The sequence below is a fragment of the Pleurodeles waltl genome, chromosome 6 (assembly GCF_031143425.1).
Source record: "Pleurodeles waltl isolate 20211129_DDA chromosome 6, aPleWal1.hap1.20221129, whole genome shotgun sequence".
NCBI classification, from domain to species: Eukaryota; Metazoa; Chordata; class Amphibia; order Caudata; family Salamandridae; genus Pleurodeles; species Pleurodeles waltl.
The window spans coordinates 571,284,950-571,306,808 of NC_090445.1; the positions used below are offsets into that span (position 1 = coordinate 571,284,950).

General features: G+C 44.9%; 1 protein-coding gene across 1 annotated transcript in view; it reads left to right on the plus strand.

Annotated features, from left to right (window-relative positions):
• Positions 1 to 21,859, plus strand: part of TBC1D22B (TBC1 domain family member 22B) — a 370,468-nt gene that overhangs the window by 206,923 nt on the left and 141,686 nt on the right. Inside the window, exon 8 of the mRNA XM_069238752.1 lies at positions 3,453 to 3,567. Within this exon, the coding sequence (XP_069094853.1) occupies positions 3,453 to 3,567 (115 nt within the window). The remainder of the gene's footprint in view (positions 1 to 3,452; positions 3,568 to 21,859) is intronic.

Consider the following 21,859-nt stretch of genomic DNA (forward strand, 5'->3'; position numbering starts at 1 on the left):
AATTTAGCACACATTTAGAAGCATAAATCAGGGCTGAACCATACAAAAGAACATTGCTCTAATATTTAATGCTTTAAGTTGTTTCAAGCTCATCTCTCCTACCCTCCTCTGTGCTCTCCTTATCTTGCCTACATTCTCCTCGGTGACCTCAACTTTCACATGGAAGACCAAAATGACCCCTTCTCCACAGCACTCCTCGAAAGTATTAGCAACATAACTCACCCAGCTCTTTCCCGAATGAACACTCACCACAGGGGCACACACTGGACCCTGTATTTACCACATGTGACTGCATCAGATAAAACTCCACCACACTGCTCATATGGACCAACCACTCCAACATCCTCAACACACCTCAAGTCAACACCTCTACCAGTTTCAGGTTCCAGACCACAGTGGGGGCAAAATCACAGAAGCAGACTGGCTCAGCGCTCTCAGCATGGATCAGCCCAGCCCCACAGAGAACCTTGACGAAGACATCAACAACTTCTAAAACTGGATCAAGAACTGCGCAGACCCCTCGCACCCATCAAACCCAACAAGCATAGTAGATTATGCAGGCAGGCCAGCTGGTATACAGAAGATCTTAGAGACCCCAAAGAACACTGTAAACAGCTAGAAAGGAAATGGAGAGCCAGCCACAGCCATGACACCAGTGACAGATCTGCCTACAAGGCTGTACTCAAATGTTATCACCAGCAAATCAGAGACACCAAGAAAAAAGCACCAGTGGACTGCATTGAAGGAGGCTCCAACAACTTCAGAGAGATCTTCTTGATTAAGGATTTCACTTCACCCTCAGCCACTGTCTCCAACGTTGCTGCCTCCCAGAAGCTCTACAGCAACTTATCCAACTTCTTCCACAACAGAATCTCAAACATCTACAGCAACGTTGCACACTAACCCAAACCCACAGAACTTGTTGCTAACCTACTCACCACCAACCAACTTACAATCCACCTCGAACTTCACCATCTTCTGGACAGCACTCAGTCAAGATTCAGAAAGAACCACAGCACCAAAACAGCGCTCATTGTGGCCACCAATCATCCTGGACCAAGGAGAATTGGTGGCCCTCATCCTGCACAAGACCTCTGCAGCCTTCGACAACGTCTCCCATAATATCCTCATCAGAAGACTCCACGAGATTGGCATAGAAGGATCTGCTCTCAAATGGATCTGTTACTTCCTCACTGGAAGAACCCATGTGTTCAGGCTGTCACCCTTCACATTAGAGACCATGAATTAGATATGCGGGCTCTCACACGGATCGTCTCTCAGCCCCACCCTCTTCAAAATATACATGATCTCACCAACATCATCCGATCATAAGACATCACTGTCATCTCATATGCCAGAGACACCCAACTCATCCTCTCCCTGACCATAGCAGCAGACTCGATGCAAACCAGTTGCCTTTAGCTCCCGAACTACTGGTCTTTGGCAACAAGACCTCCCCATGGGACTTCACCTGGTGGCTATCAGAACTAAGACAAGACCCACACCCTCCGACCACGCAAAAAATATAGAGATCATCCTAGATGGTACGTTCAACATGACGGCTCAAGTCAGCTCAGCGCATGCAGTGAAAAATCTTCAAACAGTTACTTCAGAACACCAGACAGACTGGCATGCAAGCACTCATCAGCAGCAAGCTGGACTACGGCAGAATCTCCAAACAGCTCCTACACAGACTCCAGAACAACCAAAATACCGCTGCAAGATTACCAATAGATCTCCCATGCCGCACCCACATCACACCTCACTCCTGGAAGCTTCACTGTCTCCCCATTCACAAGCGCAGCCAATTCAACCTTCTCATGCACATATAGAACGCCCTACACAACACAGGACCTTAATACCTGAACAGCCACATACACTTTAACCAACTCACCAGATATCTATGCTCTTCCTCACTCTAACTCATTCCCCACATCTGCGAAAGCAAAACTGGAGATTGCTTACTCTCCTACATCGTACCCAAGACATAGAACAACCTCCCTCAACACATCAGAGCCTCCGCCTCACTTCTCGAGTTCTGCAAAAAGCTGAAGACATGGCTGTTCATACAAGCACCTTGGAGGCCACGAACCTACACACCTGCCCAAGCTCCTGGATATCCTCTAGGGTGTTTAGTACGTTATGCAAATCAATATAACATACAGCCTACCAGTGTAAAACACTGGTGACTTTGTAGTAAATGAAAGTTGACACTGCATATTTAAAAGGTTGTCCAACATGACAAAGACTTAATTTTATGTGTGATGGTGTACCTAAGATATTGTCTCAGACCCTTAGAGTCTCACTGGTCTATCCTTCTGTCTGAGTCTTGTCAGTGTTTGCTGGTTATCTCTCTTTCCCCATACTGTAGAAACACTTCTCTCTGGTTTATCATTTTCTTACAGCCCAGAAAACGTCTCTAAGATAGGGATACTGCAGTATCCTCACTTCCTAGCCTAGGAGAGGACCTAAGGGTTGTCTTTCCCAAAGAAAAAGAATCTAGATTACCTTTTCCTTCGATCCACTGCAATGGTTTTTGGGAATCCCTCAGAGCTTGGTAAAATATAATTGTGATATCTTTCCCTTAAAGCATACAAGATTATCTTTGGGTAGTATTCCTTCTAAGCCAAAGCAAGTATCACAGGAGTAACCTTTGCTCACGATTAGGAGTGACCAGTCTAGTTGCAGGAGGGCTGGTCTAGGATAACCATTGACAGTGTAAATGCGTTCCATTGTGATTATTGTATGTAATTTGTTATGTGGCTATCATGAAAATCGGATGTTCATCAAGCTGTCCTAGACCTACATTGGACACCCATTCTCTAGGAGAAATATTGCTGGTCTTCCTTAGAACGTAGGAGTGTTGATTTGGTTTATGTTGAGGCTCGAGGTGAGGGGTCGCTTTAAAGCCTGCTTCACTGGAGTCTCTTCAGACGACGCATGATGCCTTAGGTATTCTCCTTTGCACCCTAGTAGAGAGGGCAGCTGAAGTTATTTCTCTTAGAGACTAGGGGTTGTTTGTAGGAGTGCGTCTTCACAAAAGACCCAAGAATTTTGTGTGATGTTTTCCTTACATTTGATCCATGTTAATGTTGGTTGGGTGGGCCCCTCTGTCTCTGTTTGAGGGCAGTGTTTTGCTGGATCTTACTTAGTCAGATTAAGATCATCGTCCTCGAGTGTCCTTTGTGGCTGTGGGTGTAATCACTTGTTAACTCCTATCGCTTAGACTATTACAGAGCTATCTTCTTTAGCTATTGGTTATCTGCCATTTCCTCCAACCATAGGACACAGTTTTCTGTGAATCTCCTCTGAATCCCTGAGAGGAATATTGTAGAGATTTTTGCGTGCCTTAGCAACTGAGAAAATCTCATCCTTGTCTGGTTTCATATACCTTTTTTTAACTGCAGTGTTCTCTTCCCATTTCCTAGAGATTTTTTCCTTTTTATTTGTAGATATTCGAGAGAATCCTGTTTATTTGGGCCATTCGTCACCCAGCCAGTGGTTACGTCCAAGGAATCAATGACTTGGTCACACCTTTCTTCGTCGTTTTCCTTTCGGAACATGTTGGTAAGACATACGGGGTAGGGGCAATATGAAAATTTTCTGGTTGGCTGTGTGATTAAAAACAGCTTCTGCACAGAGAACCGGAATAGCCTTTAGTCCATATTTTTAAAGGCAAGTAATAGCAAGTGTGATGTTTAACCAATAGAAGGGGTTATACAAATGTGATTATCAGGGTGGATATTGTTGGTACACTCTGTGTAGGAACTGTCTAAAGGCTGTACCAAAAGCAGGTGTTCGATGGTTTGTGTGGCTGTAGATACACATACTTAGCATAAGTCCTCCATCTAGTGTTGGGCTTGGAGTGTTGCATGTTTCTTTTGTTCAAAAAATCTTTTCGAATCATGAGATTGACTTACTCTTCCTCTCGGTGATACTGCGACATGGGCATTGAGTCCTTTGTTTGTTTTCTCTCTGCTGTCTGGTTGGTACGTGTTTCCTCTTGCTCTGGTATTCCTCAGCTCGGTCTATCCCGAACTCTTCCCTTCCATCTTTCTTACAGCAAGGGTATAGTATTTCGATCGCGTTTTCCAAGCTTATTGTACTCAAACCGAATTCCTGCGTCGGGAGTCCGTTCACTGCCCTTCGGGGCGTTGATGCCCTTCTTGGGCCAGACTCCATTTAGGTTCCGTCCTCAATGCCATTCCAAATTTCCACACATCGATCATCACCTGGTGTGTAACTTGTGCTTGTCCCTGGAACATAAAGAAGAGAACTGCGATGGCTGTAGGTCTTTTCGATCTAAGAAGACTGTCTGGTACTAGCGAGGACGAAGAGATGGCGTCTGAGACACCAGATGACACTCCCAACATTTTTGGGATTCCGAATCGGCCGTCGAATCTGACATAGAGAGTCAGCCTCTCACCACAGCACATGTGAGTACACCAGCCCCAACTTCCCATCTAAAGACTTTGAAAAAACCCATCTAAACTGGTTGTAAGCCCACCACTGCCTTTGGGCCATGGTCGAATCGAAAGTTACATATGGATGCCCTGCCCTCCGGCTCAGCATTGAAAATTGCCAAGGCCAACATGTCTTCAGCATCGTCCACAGACTCTACAGCATCCCACAGGCTTGGGGTCGAGTTTTCGATCCAAGCATTTTGGCTCAGAGAAAGAAGCCTTAGACTTCAGCTTCGTAGCCAACAATTTTTCTTTCACCAAAAGGCTTCCATTCTGAAAACTTCAGAACTGAGGATGATAGCTTTGAAAGACTCCACTCTTTAATCTGGAGCAGCTTCACCAGTAGAGGCTGTTCTGGAAGTATTGGGCACTAGTGACCTCCAGCTCCACATACAGAAGAGAACAGGGAAAATAATTGTTTCTCCCCCTGTTCTAAGTAAAAGGAGACATTGGACACTGCTGCTCCTCATAAAAAAGCTTACAAAGACAAGGCTCCAGATTACCCTCAGCCTTCTCCACCTCACTCTCCTGTACTTCCTCTTACTCCACCACCACAGTCTCCTACATCTTTCATAGAGCCACAATTTTCTCCAGAAGGGCCACCACCACTTCCTCATGGACATGACTTAGGTGACATTCCACAGAATGTAGATTCATGGGATTTATATGATCCAGATACCATCTCCCTAATGACCCTGATTTGTACCCACCACGACCTTCAGTTCCTGAAGATACAACAGCATACAGGTTATTGCACGGGCAGCTGCATACCATGATGAACACATGCACACTGACCCGATTGAAGAGCATTTCCTCTTTGATACATTGACCAACACTCGCAAAAAGTGTCAGTTCCTGCCCATGTTGCCAGGTATGCTTAGACATGCCACAGACATCTTATAAAGAACCTGTTAGGGCAATGGTTATTAACTCAAGGGTAGACAAAAAGTACAAGGCAGCACCGTCAGAACCTATATTTTTCAGATCACAAGTTCCTCCCGACTATAGTTGTAAGCACAGCACGGAAACGTGCGAATAGTCACTCCACAGGAGATGCTCCTACTCCTGATAAGGAGAGCAAAAAACATGATGCAGCAGGGAAAGAGTAGCTGCACACGCTGCTAATCATTGGCGAATTGCTAATTTGTAGGCACTTCTGGCAAAATGTGATGGGACCTACTGAGACAAGATGGAGGAGCTGCTTCAGTACTTTCCAGAGGAATATCTGAAAAGAGGACAGGAGATAGTCTCAGAAAGGCAGCCCATCCCAAACAACTCCATTAGATGTGCCATTGATGAAGCGAATACCGCGGCACGTGGTATAAACACCAGTGTTATTATAAAAAGGCAAGCTTGGCTGAGATGCTCACGCTTCAATCCAGAAATACAACACACAGTTCTCAACATGCCTTTCGACAAAGAACACTTGTTTGGTCCAGAAGTTGACACCACCATAGTCAAGCTGAAAAATGGTTCAGAGACAGCTAATCCTATTGGAGCCCTTCTAACTACACCAAGTAAGGGTAATTTTCGTAGGCTCCAATTTAAGTGAGGTTTTAAAACATCATCCACTGAGCCTTCCACCTCCCAGACCAAACAGGGAGTACATATTTACAACAGAGGTTCTTTCAGGGGCTCTTACAGGGGTGCCTCAACCACACACCAGTGGCTACTTGCAGATTCCTCCAGCACACACCTTTTCAGTAGGGGGAAGACTAGCAAATTTCTAACCCCAATGGTCCAATATCACAACCGATCAATGGGTTCTATCAATTATCCGCTATGGTTACTGTCTAGAGCTCATCTCCACTCCACTAAATATTTCCCCTCGTGTTCACAAACTTTCACGCGTCCATCTCATTTTTTTGAAAGAAGAGATACAATCCTTTCTTCTCAAAGGAGCCATAGAACCAGTTACCCTTTCTCAACAAGGTTGAGGAGTATATTCCCTATACTTTCTTATACCATAGAATGATGGGTCACTAAGACCAATTCTGGATCTCAGACCTCTCAACCTATACATCCTCTCTGAGCATTTCCATATGGTCACTCTGCAGAATGTTATTCCCCTATTACAGAAGGAGATTTCATGACAGCCTTATATCTCAAAGATGCCTTTTTTCACATTCCCATAGATCCAGCACGTCGCAAATACCTCAGATTTGTCACTGCGGGAAAACTATCAATTCAAGGTCTTACCATTCGGGGTAACAGCCACTCCCAGGGTACTCACAAAATGTCTAGCTGTAGTTGCCACATTCCCCAGAAGACAACCTAACTCTGTCTTCCCATACTTGGGTGACTGGCTCATTAAAGCCAATACCATCCAACGATGTCAGAATCATACTCAGTACACAGTAGACCTACACACTCTCGGATTTACAATTAAGATTCTCAAATCCCATTTCCAACCCTCACAGAAACAACCTTATCTGGGAGCAGTTCTCAACACTTTCTCAGGGTTGCAATATCCAAATGTAGACCAGGTACAAGCTTTACAAACTCTTCTGTCTCAATTACAGGAGAACGACCCTTACACAGTGAGGCTAGTGATGCAGCTATTAGGGCTGATGGCTTCCTGCATTGCCATCATTCCTCATGCCAAACTACACATGCGTCCATTACAGCATTGTCTGTCTCGTCCGTGGTCTCAGTCACAAGGTCATCTCCATGAACTAGTGTTTTTGGGGCACTAGACTCACCCCTCTCTGCAATGGTGGAATCCCACCAACCTTTGCAAGGGGCGGCCCTTTCAAGACCCTGTGCCTCAAATACCTCTCACTACAGATGCATAACAGATAGGTTGGGGAGCTCACCTCAATAAGCTCACAATACAAGGCAGTTGGGATCCTATTCAACAAATGTATCGCATCAGCTACTTGGAGTTACTAGCAGCCTTTCTAGCGCTCAATGCATTTTTGCTACAACTCTCTCACTAGGTGGTTCTAGTCCGTGCAGACAACATGACAACAATGTATTATCTGCAGAAACTGGGGGACACCCGTCCCAACTGTCCCTTCGTGCTCAGGCAATTTGAAATGTATTTACTGGTAGAATATCTTCCAGAAATAGACAACCAGTTTGTAGACCTCCTAAGCAGGATGCAGCAACAAGTTCACAAATAGGAGCTTCACCCACAAGTACTTCCCTAATACTTTCAGCTATGTGGAACATCAGAAATAGACCTCTTCTCCAATGTGGAAAATTCAAAATGCCAAAACTTCGCATCCAGATACCTACGCCCTCAGTCCAAGGGCAATGCTCTATGGATGAATTGGTCAGGGATATTTGCTTACGCTTTTCCGCCTCTCCCACTCATTCCATTTCTGGTTGGCAAACAGAGACAAACATCGCTCACCATGATCCTTGTAGCTCCCACAAGGGGGGACGTCTGCCTTGGTACACAACACTGTTGGATCTGTCGTTCCTTACCCGAAACTCTCCAACAGACCAGACTTTCTGACTCAAAAACAAGGTCAAATCAGACATCCAGACCCCAAAACACTCAATCTTTTGATATGGCTTCTGACGTCATAGAGTTTGGTTACTTACAACTCCCCTCTGAATGTATGGACATTCCTAGAGAAGCATGTAAACCTACAACCAGACGGTGTTATGCTACAAAATGGAAACGTTTTGTTTGCTACTGTCAACCTAAACACATGTATCCACTCAAAGCATCAGTACAAGACATTGTTACTTGCTACATTTAGAAAAGTCAAATTTAGCATACTCATCTATTAGACTTTATTTAGCAGCTATAGCTGCTTACCTCCAAAACAGACAACATATTTCTTTATTCAGAAGTCTAGTGATAAAAATCTTAATGGAAGGCCTTAAAAGAGTCATTCCACCCAGGGTTCCTTCAGCTTCAACATGGAAACTTAGGGCCTCATTACAACATTGGTGGGCGGCAAGCGCCGCCCGCCAAGTTGTAACCGCTGCGCGACCGCTAATGCGGCCACACTCCTGCGGTGCCCATTTTGACATCCCCACTGGGCCGGCGGGCGGAAACAGAGTGTTCGATGGCATCTGTCGCTGTAGATACGCATGTTCTGCAATAGCTCGCCATCTGGTGTTGGGCCGGAGTGTTACAAGTTGTTTTTCTTCGAAGAAGTCTTTCGAGTCACGGGACCGAGTGACTCCTCCTTTTGTCTCCATTGCGCATGGGCGTCGACTCCATCCTCGATTGTTTTTTTTCCGCCATCGGGTTCGGACGTGTTCCTGTCGCTCCGAGTTTCGGAACAGAAAAAATAGTTAATTTCGGAAGATTTTCGTCGGTATTGTTGCGTTCGGGATCGGCATACTTAGATTCAACACCGCATCGAAGATCGAAGAGCTCCGGTGCCCTTCGGGGTAGTTTTTCGATCCTCCGTCGGGGCCTGGTCGGCCCGACCGCGTGCTGAAGAACGCCGATGGAACGGACCCCGTTCCGTTTCTGCCCCAAATGCCACAATAAATACCCCTACACAGACCAACACTTGGTCTGCAACCTGTGCCTGTCACCTGAGCACAGCGAAGACACCTGCGAGGCCTGTCGTGCGTTCCGGTCCCGAAAAACACTCCGAGACCGTCGAGCCAGAAGACTTCAAATGGCGTCCGCACCGACAGCCCGACGGGAGTTCGAGGAACAGGAAGAGGAAGGTACCTTCTCGATCCAAGACTCAGACTCCGAAGGATTCGACGATACACAAACCGTGAGTAAGACGTCGAAAACCACACAAAGAAACATTTACAAGGCCCAGGGGACGCCACTGCCACCAGGCCATGGCTCAACCCATAAAATCGGTGACCGACCGTCGGCACCGAAAAAGGCCCAAACAGTGCCGAGATCGTCCGACTCCGGTCGAGACACCGGCACGCAGCCTTCTCGGGACCGAGAAAGTGCTGGAGACAAGCCTCGACACCGAGATGCCGGTGTGGACACGGCTCGACGCCGAGACAGCGGCACCGAAACAGATCGACGCCGAGAGGTTTCGGCCCCGAAAAGGAAAAAAGTCACCTCGGAGCCGAAAAAACACGCAGACAAAGTTTCGATGCCGAAACAAACTGCAAGCGACCCAGCTTCAGGCTCTTATACAGAAGAGCACTCGCTAACCTCCCAAATGCAGAAGCATAGGTTTGAGGAAGAGCTACAAGCAACTGATGCGGACCATACGCAAAAACGTATTTTCATTCAGCAGGGGACAGGGAAAATAAGCACCCTTCCCCCCATTAGGAGAAAGAGAAGGTTGGAGTTCCAGACGGAACAAGCACCACAACCAAAAGTGGTGAAAAGAGTTACACCACCACCCTCTCCTCCGCCCGTGATTAACGTTTCACCAGCACAAACGCCATCACACTCCCCAGCTCACACCACCATGAGCCAGGGTGACCAAGACCAGGACGCATGGGACCTATACGACGCCCCAGTGTCAGATAACAGCCCAGAGGCATACCCTACAAAACCATCTCCACCAGAAGACAGCACCGCGTACTCTCAGGTGGTGGCTAGAGCAGCACAATTTCACAACGTAAGCCTCCACTCAGAACAGGTCGAGGATGATTTCTTGTTCAACACACTCTCCTCCACCCACAGCTCCTACCAAAGCCTGCCTATGCTCCCTGGTATGCTCCGGCACGCAAAAGACATATTTAAGGACCCGGTCAAAAGTAGGGCAATCACACCAAGGGTGGAAAAAAAGTACAAGGCGCCTCCTACGGACCCAGCTTTCATCACAACACAGCTGCCACCAGACTCTGTTGTTGTAGGAGCAGCTAGGAAAAGGGCCAACTCTCACACATCTGGAGATGCACCACCCCCAGATAAAGAAAGCCGCAAGTTTGATGCAGCTGGTAAGAGAGTCGCAGCACAAGCTGCAAACCAGTGGCGCATCGCGAACTCCCAGGCACTACTTGCGCGCTATGACAGAGCCCACTGGGACGAGATGCAACATCTCATCGAACATCTGCCCAAAGACTTCCAAAATAGGGCAAAACAAGTGGTTGAGGAGGGACAAGCCATCTCCAACAACCAGATCCGCTCCTCCATGGACGCTGCAGATACAGCTGCACGGACAATTAATACATCTGTAACTATCAGAAGGCATGCATGGCTCCGAACGTCTGGATTTAAACCAGAGATTCAACAAGCAGTTCTCAATATGCCTTTTAATGAAAAAGAACTGTTCGGTCCAGAAGTGGACACAGCGATTGAGAAACTCAAAAAAGATACGGACACTGCCAAAGCCATGGGCGCACTCTACTCCCCGCAGAGCAGAGGGAATTACAGCTCATTCCGTAAAACGCCCTTTCGAGGGGGGTTTCGGGGTCAAAGCACACAAGCCAGCACCTCACAAGCCACACCGTCCAGTTACCAAGGACAGTATAGAGGAGGTTTTCGGGGACAATATAGAGGAGGGCAATTCCCTAGAAATAGAGGAAGATTCCAAAGCCCCAAAACCCCTACTACTAAACAGTGACTCACATGTCACTCACCCCCTCCACACAACACCAGTGGGGGGACGAATAGGTCATTATTACAGAGCATGGGAGAAAATCACTACAGACACTTGGGTTCTAGCAATTATCCAACATGGTTACTGCATAGAATTTCTACAGTTCCCTCCAAACATACCACCAAAAGCACAAAATTTAACAACACACCATTCCAATCTCCTAGAGATAGAAGTGCAGGTACTATTGCAAAAGAATGCAATCGAATTAGTGCCAAACACACAAATAAACACAGGAGTTTACTCACTGTACTTTCTGATACCAAAGAAGGACAAAACACTGAGACCAATCCTAGACCTCAGAGTAGTCAACACTTTCATCAAATCAGACCACTTCCACATGGTCACACTACAAGAAGTATTGCCATTGCTAAAGCTGCACGACTACATGGCAACTTTAGACCTCAAGGATGCTTATTTCCATATACCAATTCACCCATCGCACAGGAAATACCTAAGGTTTGTATTCAAAGGAATACATTACCAATTCAAGGTACTGCCTTTCGGATTAACAACCGCACCAAGAGTCTTTACCAAATGTCTAGCGGTAGTCGCTGCACACATCAGAAGGCAGCAAATACATGTGTTCCCATATCTAGACGACTGGCTAATCAAGGCCCATTCGTTAATAGAGTGCTCAAATCACACAAATCATATCTTACAAACCCTCTTCAAACTAGGGTTCACCGTCAATTTCACAAAATCCAAAATTCGGCCACGCAAGGTACAACAATACCTGGGAGCCATAATAGACACATCAAAAGGAGTAGCCACTCCAAGTCCACAAAGAATTCAAAATTTCAACACCATCATACAACGCATGTATCCAACACAAAAGATACAAGCAAAGATGGTATTACAACTCCTAGGCATGATGTCATCATGCATAGCCATTGTCCCAAACGCAAGACTGCACATGAGGCCCTTACAACAATGCCTAGCATCACAGTGGTCTCAAGCACAGGGTCACCTTCTATATCTGGTGTTAATAGACCGCCAAACTTACCTCTCGCTTCTGTGGTGGAACAACATAAATTTAAACAAGGGGCGGCCTTTCCAAGACCCAGTGCCACAATACGTAATAACAACAGATGCTTCCATGACAGGGTGGGGAGCACACCTCGATCAACACAGCATACAAGGACAATGGAACGTACATCAAACAAAACTGCATATCAATCACCTAGAACTTCTTGCAGTTTTTCAAGCACTAAAAGCTTTCCAACCAATAATAGTTCACAAATACATTCTCGTCAAAACAGACAACATGACAACAATGTATTATCTAAACAAGCAGGGAGGGACGCACTCCACGCAGTTAAGCCTATTAGCACAAAAAATTTGGCATTGGGCAATTCACAACCAAATTCGCCTAATTGCACAGTTTATACCAGGGATACAAAATCAACTCGCAGACAATCTCTCTCGAGATCACCAACAGGTCCACGAATGGGAAATTCACCCCCAAATACTGAACACTTATTTCAAACTCTGGGGAACACCTCAGATAGACTTGTTTGCGACAAGGGAGAACGCAAAATGCCAAAACTTCGCATCCAGATACCCACACAAGCAATCCCAAGGCAATGCCCTATGGATGAACTGGTCAGGGATATTTGCTTACGCTTTTCATCCTCTCCCTCTCCTTCCTTACCTGGTAAACAAACTCAGTCAAAGCAAACTCAAACTCATATTGATAGCACCAACTTGGGCAAGGCAACCCTGGTACACAACGCTGCTAGACCTATCAGTGGTACCCTGCATCAAATTGCCCAACAGGCCAGATCTGTTGACACAGCACAACCAAAAGATCAGACACCCAGATCCAGCATCGCTGAATCTAGCAATCTGGCTCCTGAAATCCTAGAATTCGGGCACTTACAACTTACCCAAGAATGTATGGAAGTCATAAAACAAGCAAGAAGGCCATCCACCAGGCACTGCTATGCAAGTAAATGGAAGAGGTTTGTTTGCTACTGCCATATTAATCAAATACAACCATTACACACAACTCCAGAACATGTAGTGGGTTACTTGCTTCACTTACAAAAATCTAACCTAGCTTTCTCTTCCATTAAGATTCACCTTGCAGCAATATCTGCATACCTGCAGACTACCTATTCAACTTCCCTATATAAAATACCAGTCATTAAAGCATTCATGGAGGGCCTTAGGAGAATTATACCACCAAGAACACTACCTGTTCCTTCATGGAACCTAAATGTTGTCCTAACTAGACTTATGGGTCCACCTTTTGAACCCATGCACTCCTGCGACATACAGTTCCTAACCTGGAAGGTGGCATTTCTCATCGCCATTACTTCCCTGAGAAGAGTAAGCGAGATTCAGGCGTTTACTATACAGGAACCTTTTATACAACTACACAAAAATAAAGTCGTCCTAAGGACCAATCCTAAATTTTTGCCAAAGGTTATTTCACCGTTCCATCTAAATCAAACAGTGGAACTTCCGGTGTTCTTTCCACAGCCAGATACCGTAGCTGAAAGGGCACTACATACATTAGATGTCAAAAGAGCATTAATGTATTACATCGACAGAACAAAGAACATCAGAAAGACTAAACAACTCTTTATTGCATTTCAAAAACCTCATGCAGGAAACCCAATTTCAAAACAAGGTATAGCCAGATGGATAGTTAAATGCATCCAAATCTGCTACCTTAAAGCTAAACGACAGCTGCCCATTACACCAAGGGCACACTCAACCAGAAAGAAAGGTGCTACCATGGCCTTTCTAGGAAACATCCCAATGCAAGAAATATGTAAGGCAGCCACATGGTCTACGCCTCACACATTCACCAAGCACTACTGTGTAGACGTGTTATCCGCACAACAAGCCACAGTAGGTCAAGCTGTATTAAGGACATTATTTCAGACTACTTCCACTCCTACAGGCTGATCCACCGCTTTTGGGGAAATAACTGCTTACTAGTCTATTGCAGAACATGCGTATCTACAGCGACAGATGCCATCGAACTGAAAATGTCACTTACCCAGTGTACATCTGTTCGTGGCATCAGTCGCAGTAGATTCGCATGTGCCCACCCGCCTCCCCGGGAGCCTGTAGCAGTTTGGAAGTTACCTTCAATTATTTATATATGTATCATCTCAACCTTAAATAAGTGCATACTTAGTCACTCCATTGCATGGGCACTATTACTACAATTCAACTCCTACCTCACCCTCTGCGGGGAAAAACAATCGAGGATGGAGTCGACGCCCATGCGCAATGGAGACAAAAGGAGGAGTCACTCGGTCCCGTGACTCGAAAGACTTCTTCGAAGAAAAACAACTTGTAACACTCCGGCCCAACACCAGATGGCGAGCTATTGCAGAACATGCGAATCTACTGCGACTGATGCCACGAACAGATGTACACTGGGTAAGTGACATTTTCATTCCACCCGCCTGCCCAGCGTTGATGTGGGCCGCAACATGATTTGGAGCAGTGTTGCCCTGGAGGATTGCTACCGCCGGGGCCATTGTGTGGAAAACCGCTAGCCCCGGCGGTGCGACCGCGGCGGAAGTGTTGGCGGTGCTTCCGTCATTTTAGCCCTGGCGGTCTAGTACCGCCAGGGTCGAAATGACCCCCTTAATGTTGTCCATATTAGACTCATGGTGTCCACCTTTTGTACCTAACACTCCTGCTCTTTGCAATTTCTTTCATGAAAAGTTGCCTTTAGTGGCTATCACTTCCCTAAGACGTGTAAGTGAAATACAAGCGTTCACTTTGGAAGAACCTTTCTTCCAAGTTCATAAAGATAGAGTAGTCATTAGGCCAAACCCTAAATTTCTCCCAGAAGTAGTTTCGCCATTCACATTAACCAGTCAGTTGAGTTACCTGTTTTTTTCCCCTCAGCCAGACTCAGTTGCTGAAAGAGCTCTCCACACACTAGATGTTAAGAGCTCTTATGTATTACATTGATAGGACTACAAGTTTTAGAAAATCTAAACATCTTTTTGTAGCATTTTCAACACCACATAAAGGCAAACCAATTTCAAAAACTGGGATAGCTAGATGGATAAGTCAAGTGTATTCAAACTTGTTATCTTAAGGTTTAGACAATTACCTACAACTTCTAGAGCGCATTCTACTTGAAAAAAGGTTCTTTTGTGTCCTTTTTAGGAAACATTCCAATAGAAGATATTTGTAAAGCTGCTACTTGGTCTACACCACACACACATTTCACTAAACACTATTGTATAGATGTTTTGGCTCGCCAACATGCAAATGGTGGCCAGGCAGTGCTCAGGGTACTTTTTCAGGTTACTCCAACTCCTACAGGCTAGCCACCACTTACTTGGAGGAGACTGCTTTACAGTCTATGCAAAATATGTGTATCTACAGCCACTCATGCTATGGAACGGAAAATGTTACTTACCTAGTAGACATCTGTTTGTGGCATGTAGTGCTGTAGATTCACATGTGTCCTCTCTCCTCCCTGGAAGCCTGTGGTCATAGTAGTAAAATAATTTTACTAATATTGCACATATGTGTATACACTGTATGGACATCTTTATATATATATATTCATATTCATTCCTTACATTGCCTGCAGGAAAACAATTGATCTTGTGACTCGAAAAGATTTGAACAAAAACAACTTGCAGCACTCCGAGCCCAACACTAGATTGCAGACATATGAAAAGCATGTGAATCTACATCACTAGATGCCACAAACAGATATCTACTGGGTAAGTAACATTTTCCTTTCAGTACACTGCTACTGATCAGTTATGCAGTGGGAACAATCATCAAGAAGGTGAATTGTAGTTGGATGAGAAGTCCTGTGGGATGGGATAGATTTTTGGCCAGATCCATCTCCTTCAGGGAATCTTATTGTTGGTCATAAGCAATTGTTTCTATCCTCCTGCGAGATCAGGAGCACGTTTTATAAAATATTTACATTAAAAAACGTTTCTGTAGCAAAGCCAATTTAAGAGAAGAATAATTTAAGGGAAAAAATAGCCTGACTCAATGATATTGAACTAATCTAGTTTATTCTATGTTTTAATAAGAGCAGGCAAAGCTAATACGTCTGACTTTTTCAAGCTGGTGTCATGGTTATTTATATTTTTCCATTTTCTATTGCAAAAATATGCCACAAACATAAGCATGCCTTCACTGACAGTGCACAGAGTAAGAGAGCCTATTTCTGAAATGGGCTGAATGACTGATCAATCCCGTATTTAGTGCCTGGTGGAAGCAAAAAACATATAGCCTTTGTATCTAATGTGGCGGCTGCCTAAGGGATTGGAAAACGGGCCCCCAGTATCCAATAGTTCCCGGTCAGCTGCATTTGTCCTAAATTTTGTTACATTGAGATAAATCTTTCCAGTCCGGAACCTTTTCATACCCTTGGATTTCAACTTCACTCAACTTACTTAATGATTAAGCATGTTTTTCATTTGTTTTCTGTCAAAAAATGTCTTTTTTCACAAAAAAGTTGTCTTTTTTTCGAGACCATCCTGATACCTAAAGAAGGCTGAAAAACACCCACATGATCTTTGAATTGTCTGTCTTCCTTATTCATCCCTGCCTGAAAAATGTGAATACAACATGAAGGTCTCCAGGAGTACTTTACAAGATAGAGAGAAAGTAGACCCCATGAACTTAGGAAAACTGCACGTGTTGGGAACCAATCAATTTATGATCTGAGAAGCATGGTGAAGGTGCTTCTTTGACTTGTACACCCACGGATGTCTCCAAAGGCTCCCCCTGAGGGAGATACACGTCGACAACCCCATCGATGATGAGGATCGTTACAGCAGCATTGACAGCATCTATAGCCAACACTATTACAGTGTTGATGGCATAATCTTCATGGTCTACAACATCAACATTGACCAGCGCTACAAATATTTTATCGACTGAAGATTACTTACTCGTCGACGCTCATGCCGATGAATATTCACCCCTCAACGATAACACCTCCATTCGATGAAGACTCAATTGTCGACAGCACCACCAACGTCGACAACAACACTTTCATTGACAGTGAGCAGCCCATTGACGGTACTTACCTTGTTGACGACACCATTGTTGACAAAGAAACCAAAACCTTCTTTTCTTAAGCTTACATCGTCAATGACCTCGTCGACGACCATGACAACGGTCAAATCTATGCTAAAACACAAAAGTAAAAAATGAATCGTATCCCATACATCACCGAGTAAAGCATTTCCACTATTGCTCTCGCACCTCCTGGATGAAGACTTCGAAGAGGATAGTCTTTTTGGTGCTGCATATAGCCCTTCAGAACTTAATGTTAAATATCAGGAATATTCTGGTGAGGGGTAAGGCTCAAGACTGCTATGCAACACAAGAACACTTTCAACAACCTCAGCAGTACCATGAGGACATGGTATGTGTTCCATCAACATTAGTTGCAGACCTGCAACTGATGACAACAGAAAAGGATTCCCTCGACAATCAGGTCCTGCTCAATGCAGCCCTACTCCAGCAGTTTCAGTACCGCTTCAACCTTCCACTCCGGCACCTACACAACAGTTGCCGTACGCTCCACAGATACCACATTCTCCACAGGTGATGCCATTAGATGACCCTGCATCATCTGAGGAGGAGATAAAAGAAGGTGTTGCTCCAGGACTACCATGATGAATGGGGTGATGATGTATTACCAACACCCTCATCTCCGTCACAACACCAGTTGACTCTCTTCCGGAGGATATAGGAGGTTTTTCTCAACATATTGGAAAGCAGCCCATTGATTCGAACTTCTGAACCCCACAAAACAAAATGACTTCCTTTACGATCTCAAGGAACCTTTCCGAAAAACTGTCGGGCTATGGCCATTATTGATTATATTCGGGATGAAGGCCTAAAGGTGATGCACAATCCACCCTCAGTTGCAGCAGTGTTGCCATGGCTCGATTTAAAAAAAATAAATAAAAAAAAAGTATATATATATATTTATATAAGGCCCTAGAGCAGTGGTTCCCAACCTTTTGACTTCTGTGGACCCCCACTTCATCATTACTGGAATCCAGGGACCCCCACTGAGTCATTTTTGGAATCTGAGGACCCACTGAGTCATTACTGAAAGCTTGGGACCTAAACTGTTAATATTATTTAATTTTCTAAGTAGTCACGGACCCCCTGAGGAGGCTTCGCAGACCCCCAGGGGTCCCCGGACCACAGGTTGGGAACCACTGCCCTAGAGGACGCACCAGCCTACCTGGCAGGTCATCCCTAAACTAGATACCATCACCTCTCAGGCAGCATAAAGAAGATCCACGAATCCATCCGCACTGCTATCAGCTCACCTGGATAAGGAGAGTTGACGCCTCAACAACACAGGGAAGCGTTTTTTGTCTATGTCAGCGCTCGCAGTCAGAGCTGCAAATTCGCTGGTTCTATTTAACAGATATGATCGACTGCTATGGTCTGATATTGCTCTGTATCTAGACAAGTTTCCAGACAACATTAATGGAGAGGCTAAGAAAATCTTCATGGATGGAGAACGCACATCTTCAGAGGTGATCGATTGTGCGATGGACATCGCTGCTAGTGGATTCAGGCAGCTTGGTGGAGCAGCGGTTTTACATCGTCAAGACTGACTTAAAGCTACCTCATTCAGGCCCGAGGTTCAGACCAAAATATAGGATATACCCTATGACAGGCAGGCTTTGTTTGGAAATCATAGCAAGAGCGCTCTCCAAACAATAAAAACAGATACAGACACAGCCAAGTCATCAGGGACATTGCAATAGAGAAAGTTGCCCTTTCGTGGAGTCCGAGGAAGAGGACAGCTGTCTTATAGAGGGGGATACCAGCAATACCGTTATCCCACATATTACTCTTCTAACCAACAATTTCAGACCCAGTGCCACGACGAACAACAACCACTATCAGCGGCCTATGTCAAACCTCCTCTCAGAGGAAAATCTGGACATCAGGGCAAGGACACCAGCTGTCACCAGTAAACTATTCCAGACACCGGCTACTTCCCTCCCTTTTCCAGCCAAGGTAGCAGGAAGAATAACCCACCATCTATCCTGCTGGAGGCAGATAACAGCAGATCAATAGGTTCTGGGTCTAGTCCGGTTTGGGCACACTCTATAATTCATACAGACATCACCTCAACCTTCTGTACAACAACATTTGCATCTTCTCAGATGGGAAGTCAAGAACATGATCAAGGAAGAAGCTATCAAAAAGGTTCCCTATCACAGAGAGGAAAAGGTTTTTACCCCCATTTCTTCTTAATTTGCAGGAAGTCAAAGCCGTGGAGAGCAATCTTGGATTTGAGACACCTTAACAAATACCTCAAAAAAACAATCTTTTTGACTATAGGTCATCCCTACACTGTCTAGACAGATATTTTCGTATTCCCATCTATCCAAAACACAGGAGGTTTCTCAGGTTCACAGTAGCCGGCAGCCACTATCTGTTCGGAGTATTACTCTTTGGTCTCAAGTCTGCTCCTCAAATTTTTACGAAATGCCTCTCTCCGGTGGCAGCCTTCCTCAGACAGCAATGACATCAAGTCTTCCCCTACCTCGACAACTAGTTAGTCAAGGCTCCTTACAAACATCCTGCAAGGGTGTCCACCATGGTTTGCATAAGTTTGTTGAACAAGTTAGGCCTCACACTCTATCCAAGAAAATCATCTCTCCAACCGTCGCAGCAGATAATACTTTTAGTAGCCCTGCTGGACACAAACTTAAACAGGGCATACCCCACAAACTAGAGGCAACAAAAGCCAATGAAATTGGCAAAGTTAATACAAAAAAGTTAACTTTCCATTCGCCTTTACAAATCTCTTCTGGGCATGATGTCTTCCTGCATTCATCTAGTACCACACTGCCGGCTTCATATGCGTCCACTTCAGGAAGTGTTGGACACTCAATGGGTGCAAGTCACTCCACCAGTAGTTTGATTTCCTGGTGGACAAAACCGGTATCCCTGTCAGTCAGTCTACCATTCTTGACTCGACCCTCACCTCTGGTGATTACAACAGAAACCTCCTTGGATGGGTGGGGAGCGTTCCTTCAAGATCTCCAGATCAGTGGAAAATGGGCACCTTCCCATCGGGGCCTTTACATCAACCTACTCTAGTTAAGGGCAGTGCATTTTTCTGAACAAGCATTCCTTCCCAGGATTCGACAGTCCTTGCTACTCATAAAAACAGACAACACAACAATGCACTATATAAACAGGCAAGGTGGCACCAGATCTCACCTGTCATCCCAGGAAGCTCAACTACTCTGGAGATGGTGTATTCATCACAAGATTGCAGAACATGACCTTGGGAACTAAAATGACTTAGCGTTCACCTTGTCCTGTTCTTTGCATGGCGGCATCCCATTCCAGGATCGTGGGGGAATGCATTTTCGAATGCATGGTCCGGCATATTTGCCTACGTCTTTCCTCCGATTCCTCTTCTTCCAAAAGTCATCAAGAAGATGATACTCATAGCCCTAGCTTGGAATGTTCTATCCATTCAACACGTGGCACATTCCACTCAAACTGATCCCATCGTTATCGACGATGAATCAGGGACAAGTTCAACATCCAGACCCCAAGTCTTTTTGTTTAGCAGCCTGGCTCCTGGCCTCAGACTGTAGGGAGATACTAGCAAGAGCAGACAGAACTAACAGAACATATTGTTTAGAATGGAAAAGGTTTTTCTTATGTTGTAAGACAGCAAAAATAATTCATCCCATTTATTAGTCACCTGAGCAGATTTTACCTTACCTATTATACCTTGCTCAGTCAGGCTTATTGCATTCTTCTATTAAAGTTCATTTTGCAGCCATTTATCACTTCAGGAGATCACCAAAAATGCCATTTCTATGGTCAGTGAGGCTCATTAAAGAATTCCTTTAAATATTGTTCTGAACATTCCCACCCTTGAAGCCTCCTCCTCAACAGTGGCAGCTTAACACAGTACTTTGACAACTGATTATAGGAACCTGGACTGTTGTGTGGTGGGTACCTATGGTACTTACACCTTATTCCAGGTATCCCCTCTTAGTGAAGTGTAGGCAGTGTCTAGAAGCCAGGCTCTCTAGAGGTAGCTGTGAATGAGAAGCCAAGGCTTATCTATGAGACATTTAAAGCTCATGCAATACCACTGTAGTCACACAGCACTTACACACATGAAAGAAAATAAAGGCATTTTATTTTTGGCACAAATCACCATAAAATAATAGACAGGTGGCCCACCCTTAGGAGGTAAGTAATACACTAAATATATACTCTAGAAATTAGAAGTAGGCACAGAAAAGGTTAGAAAACAGTGCAAACAGTAATAACCAGTAGTGACCCTAGGGGGAGCACAAGCCTTATACTAAAAAAATGGATTACGAACAAGGTACCCCCACCTAGGTAAGTAAAATGTGTAGAGGGGAGCTGGGAGTACCAGACAACCACAAAGGTAAGTAACACAGTACCCCCCAGCGACCAGAAATGCAGGAGTAAAATACTGGATTTTCCCCAAACCACCCAAAAGGAGGAAAAGACCCCCAGAGAAGCCAGCAGTGGATTCCTGAAGAAAGAAGCAATACACAGTCCAAGGCACTCATGTCAAATTAAGAGTGATCATTGTCCATATCCCTGTATTCAACACAACGATTGCTGTTTATTTGAAATGCTCTTCAAGCCGAACCAGTCCAGCCAAGTATTCTTCAAATCCAACTAGTCCAGCCAACACGTGTTTCGTCATGCAAACCGTACTCGCTTTGACTTCATCAAGGCTGAAAACCAACATAATTCGATTCCATTATAAACCAGATCGTTATTAAGTTTGAAAATACAAATTACCCATAACCAAAGAGAATAACCAAAATTTCATGTTAGTTGGTTGAGACTTAGACACCAAAAAGAACAGAACCATCCACACACCAATATTTAAAT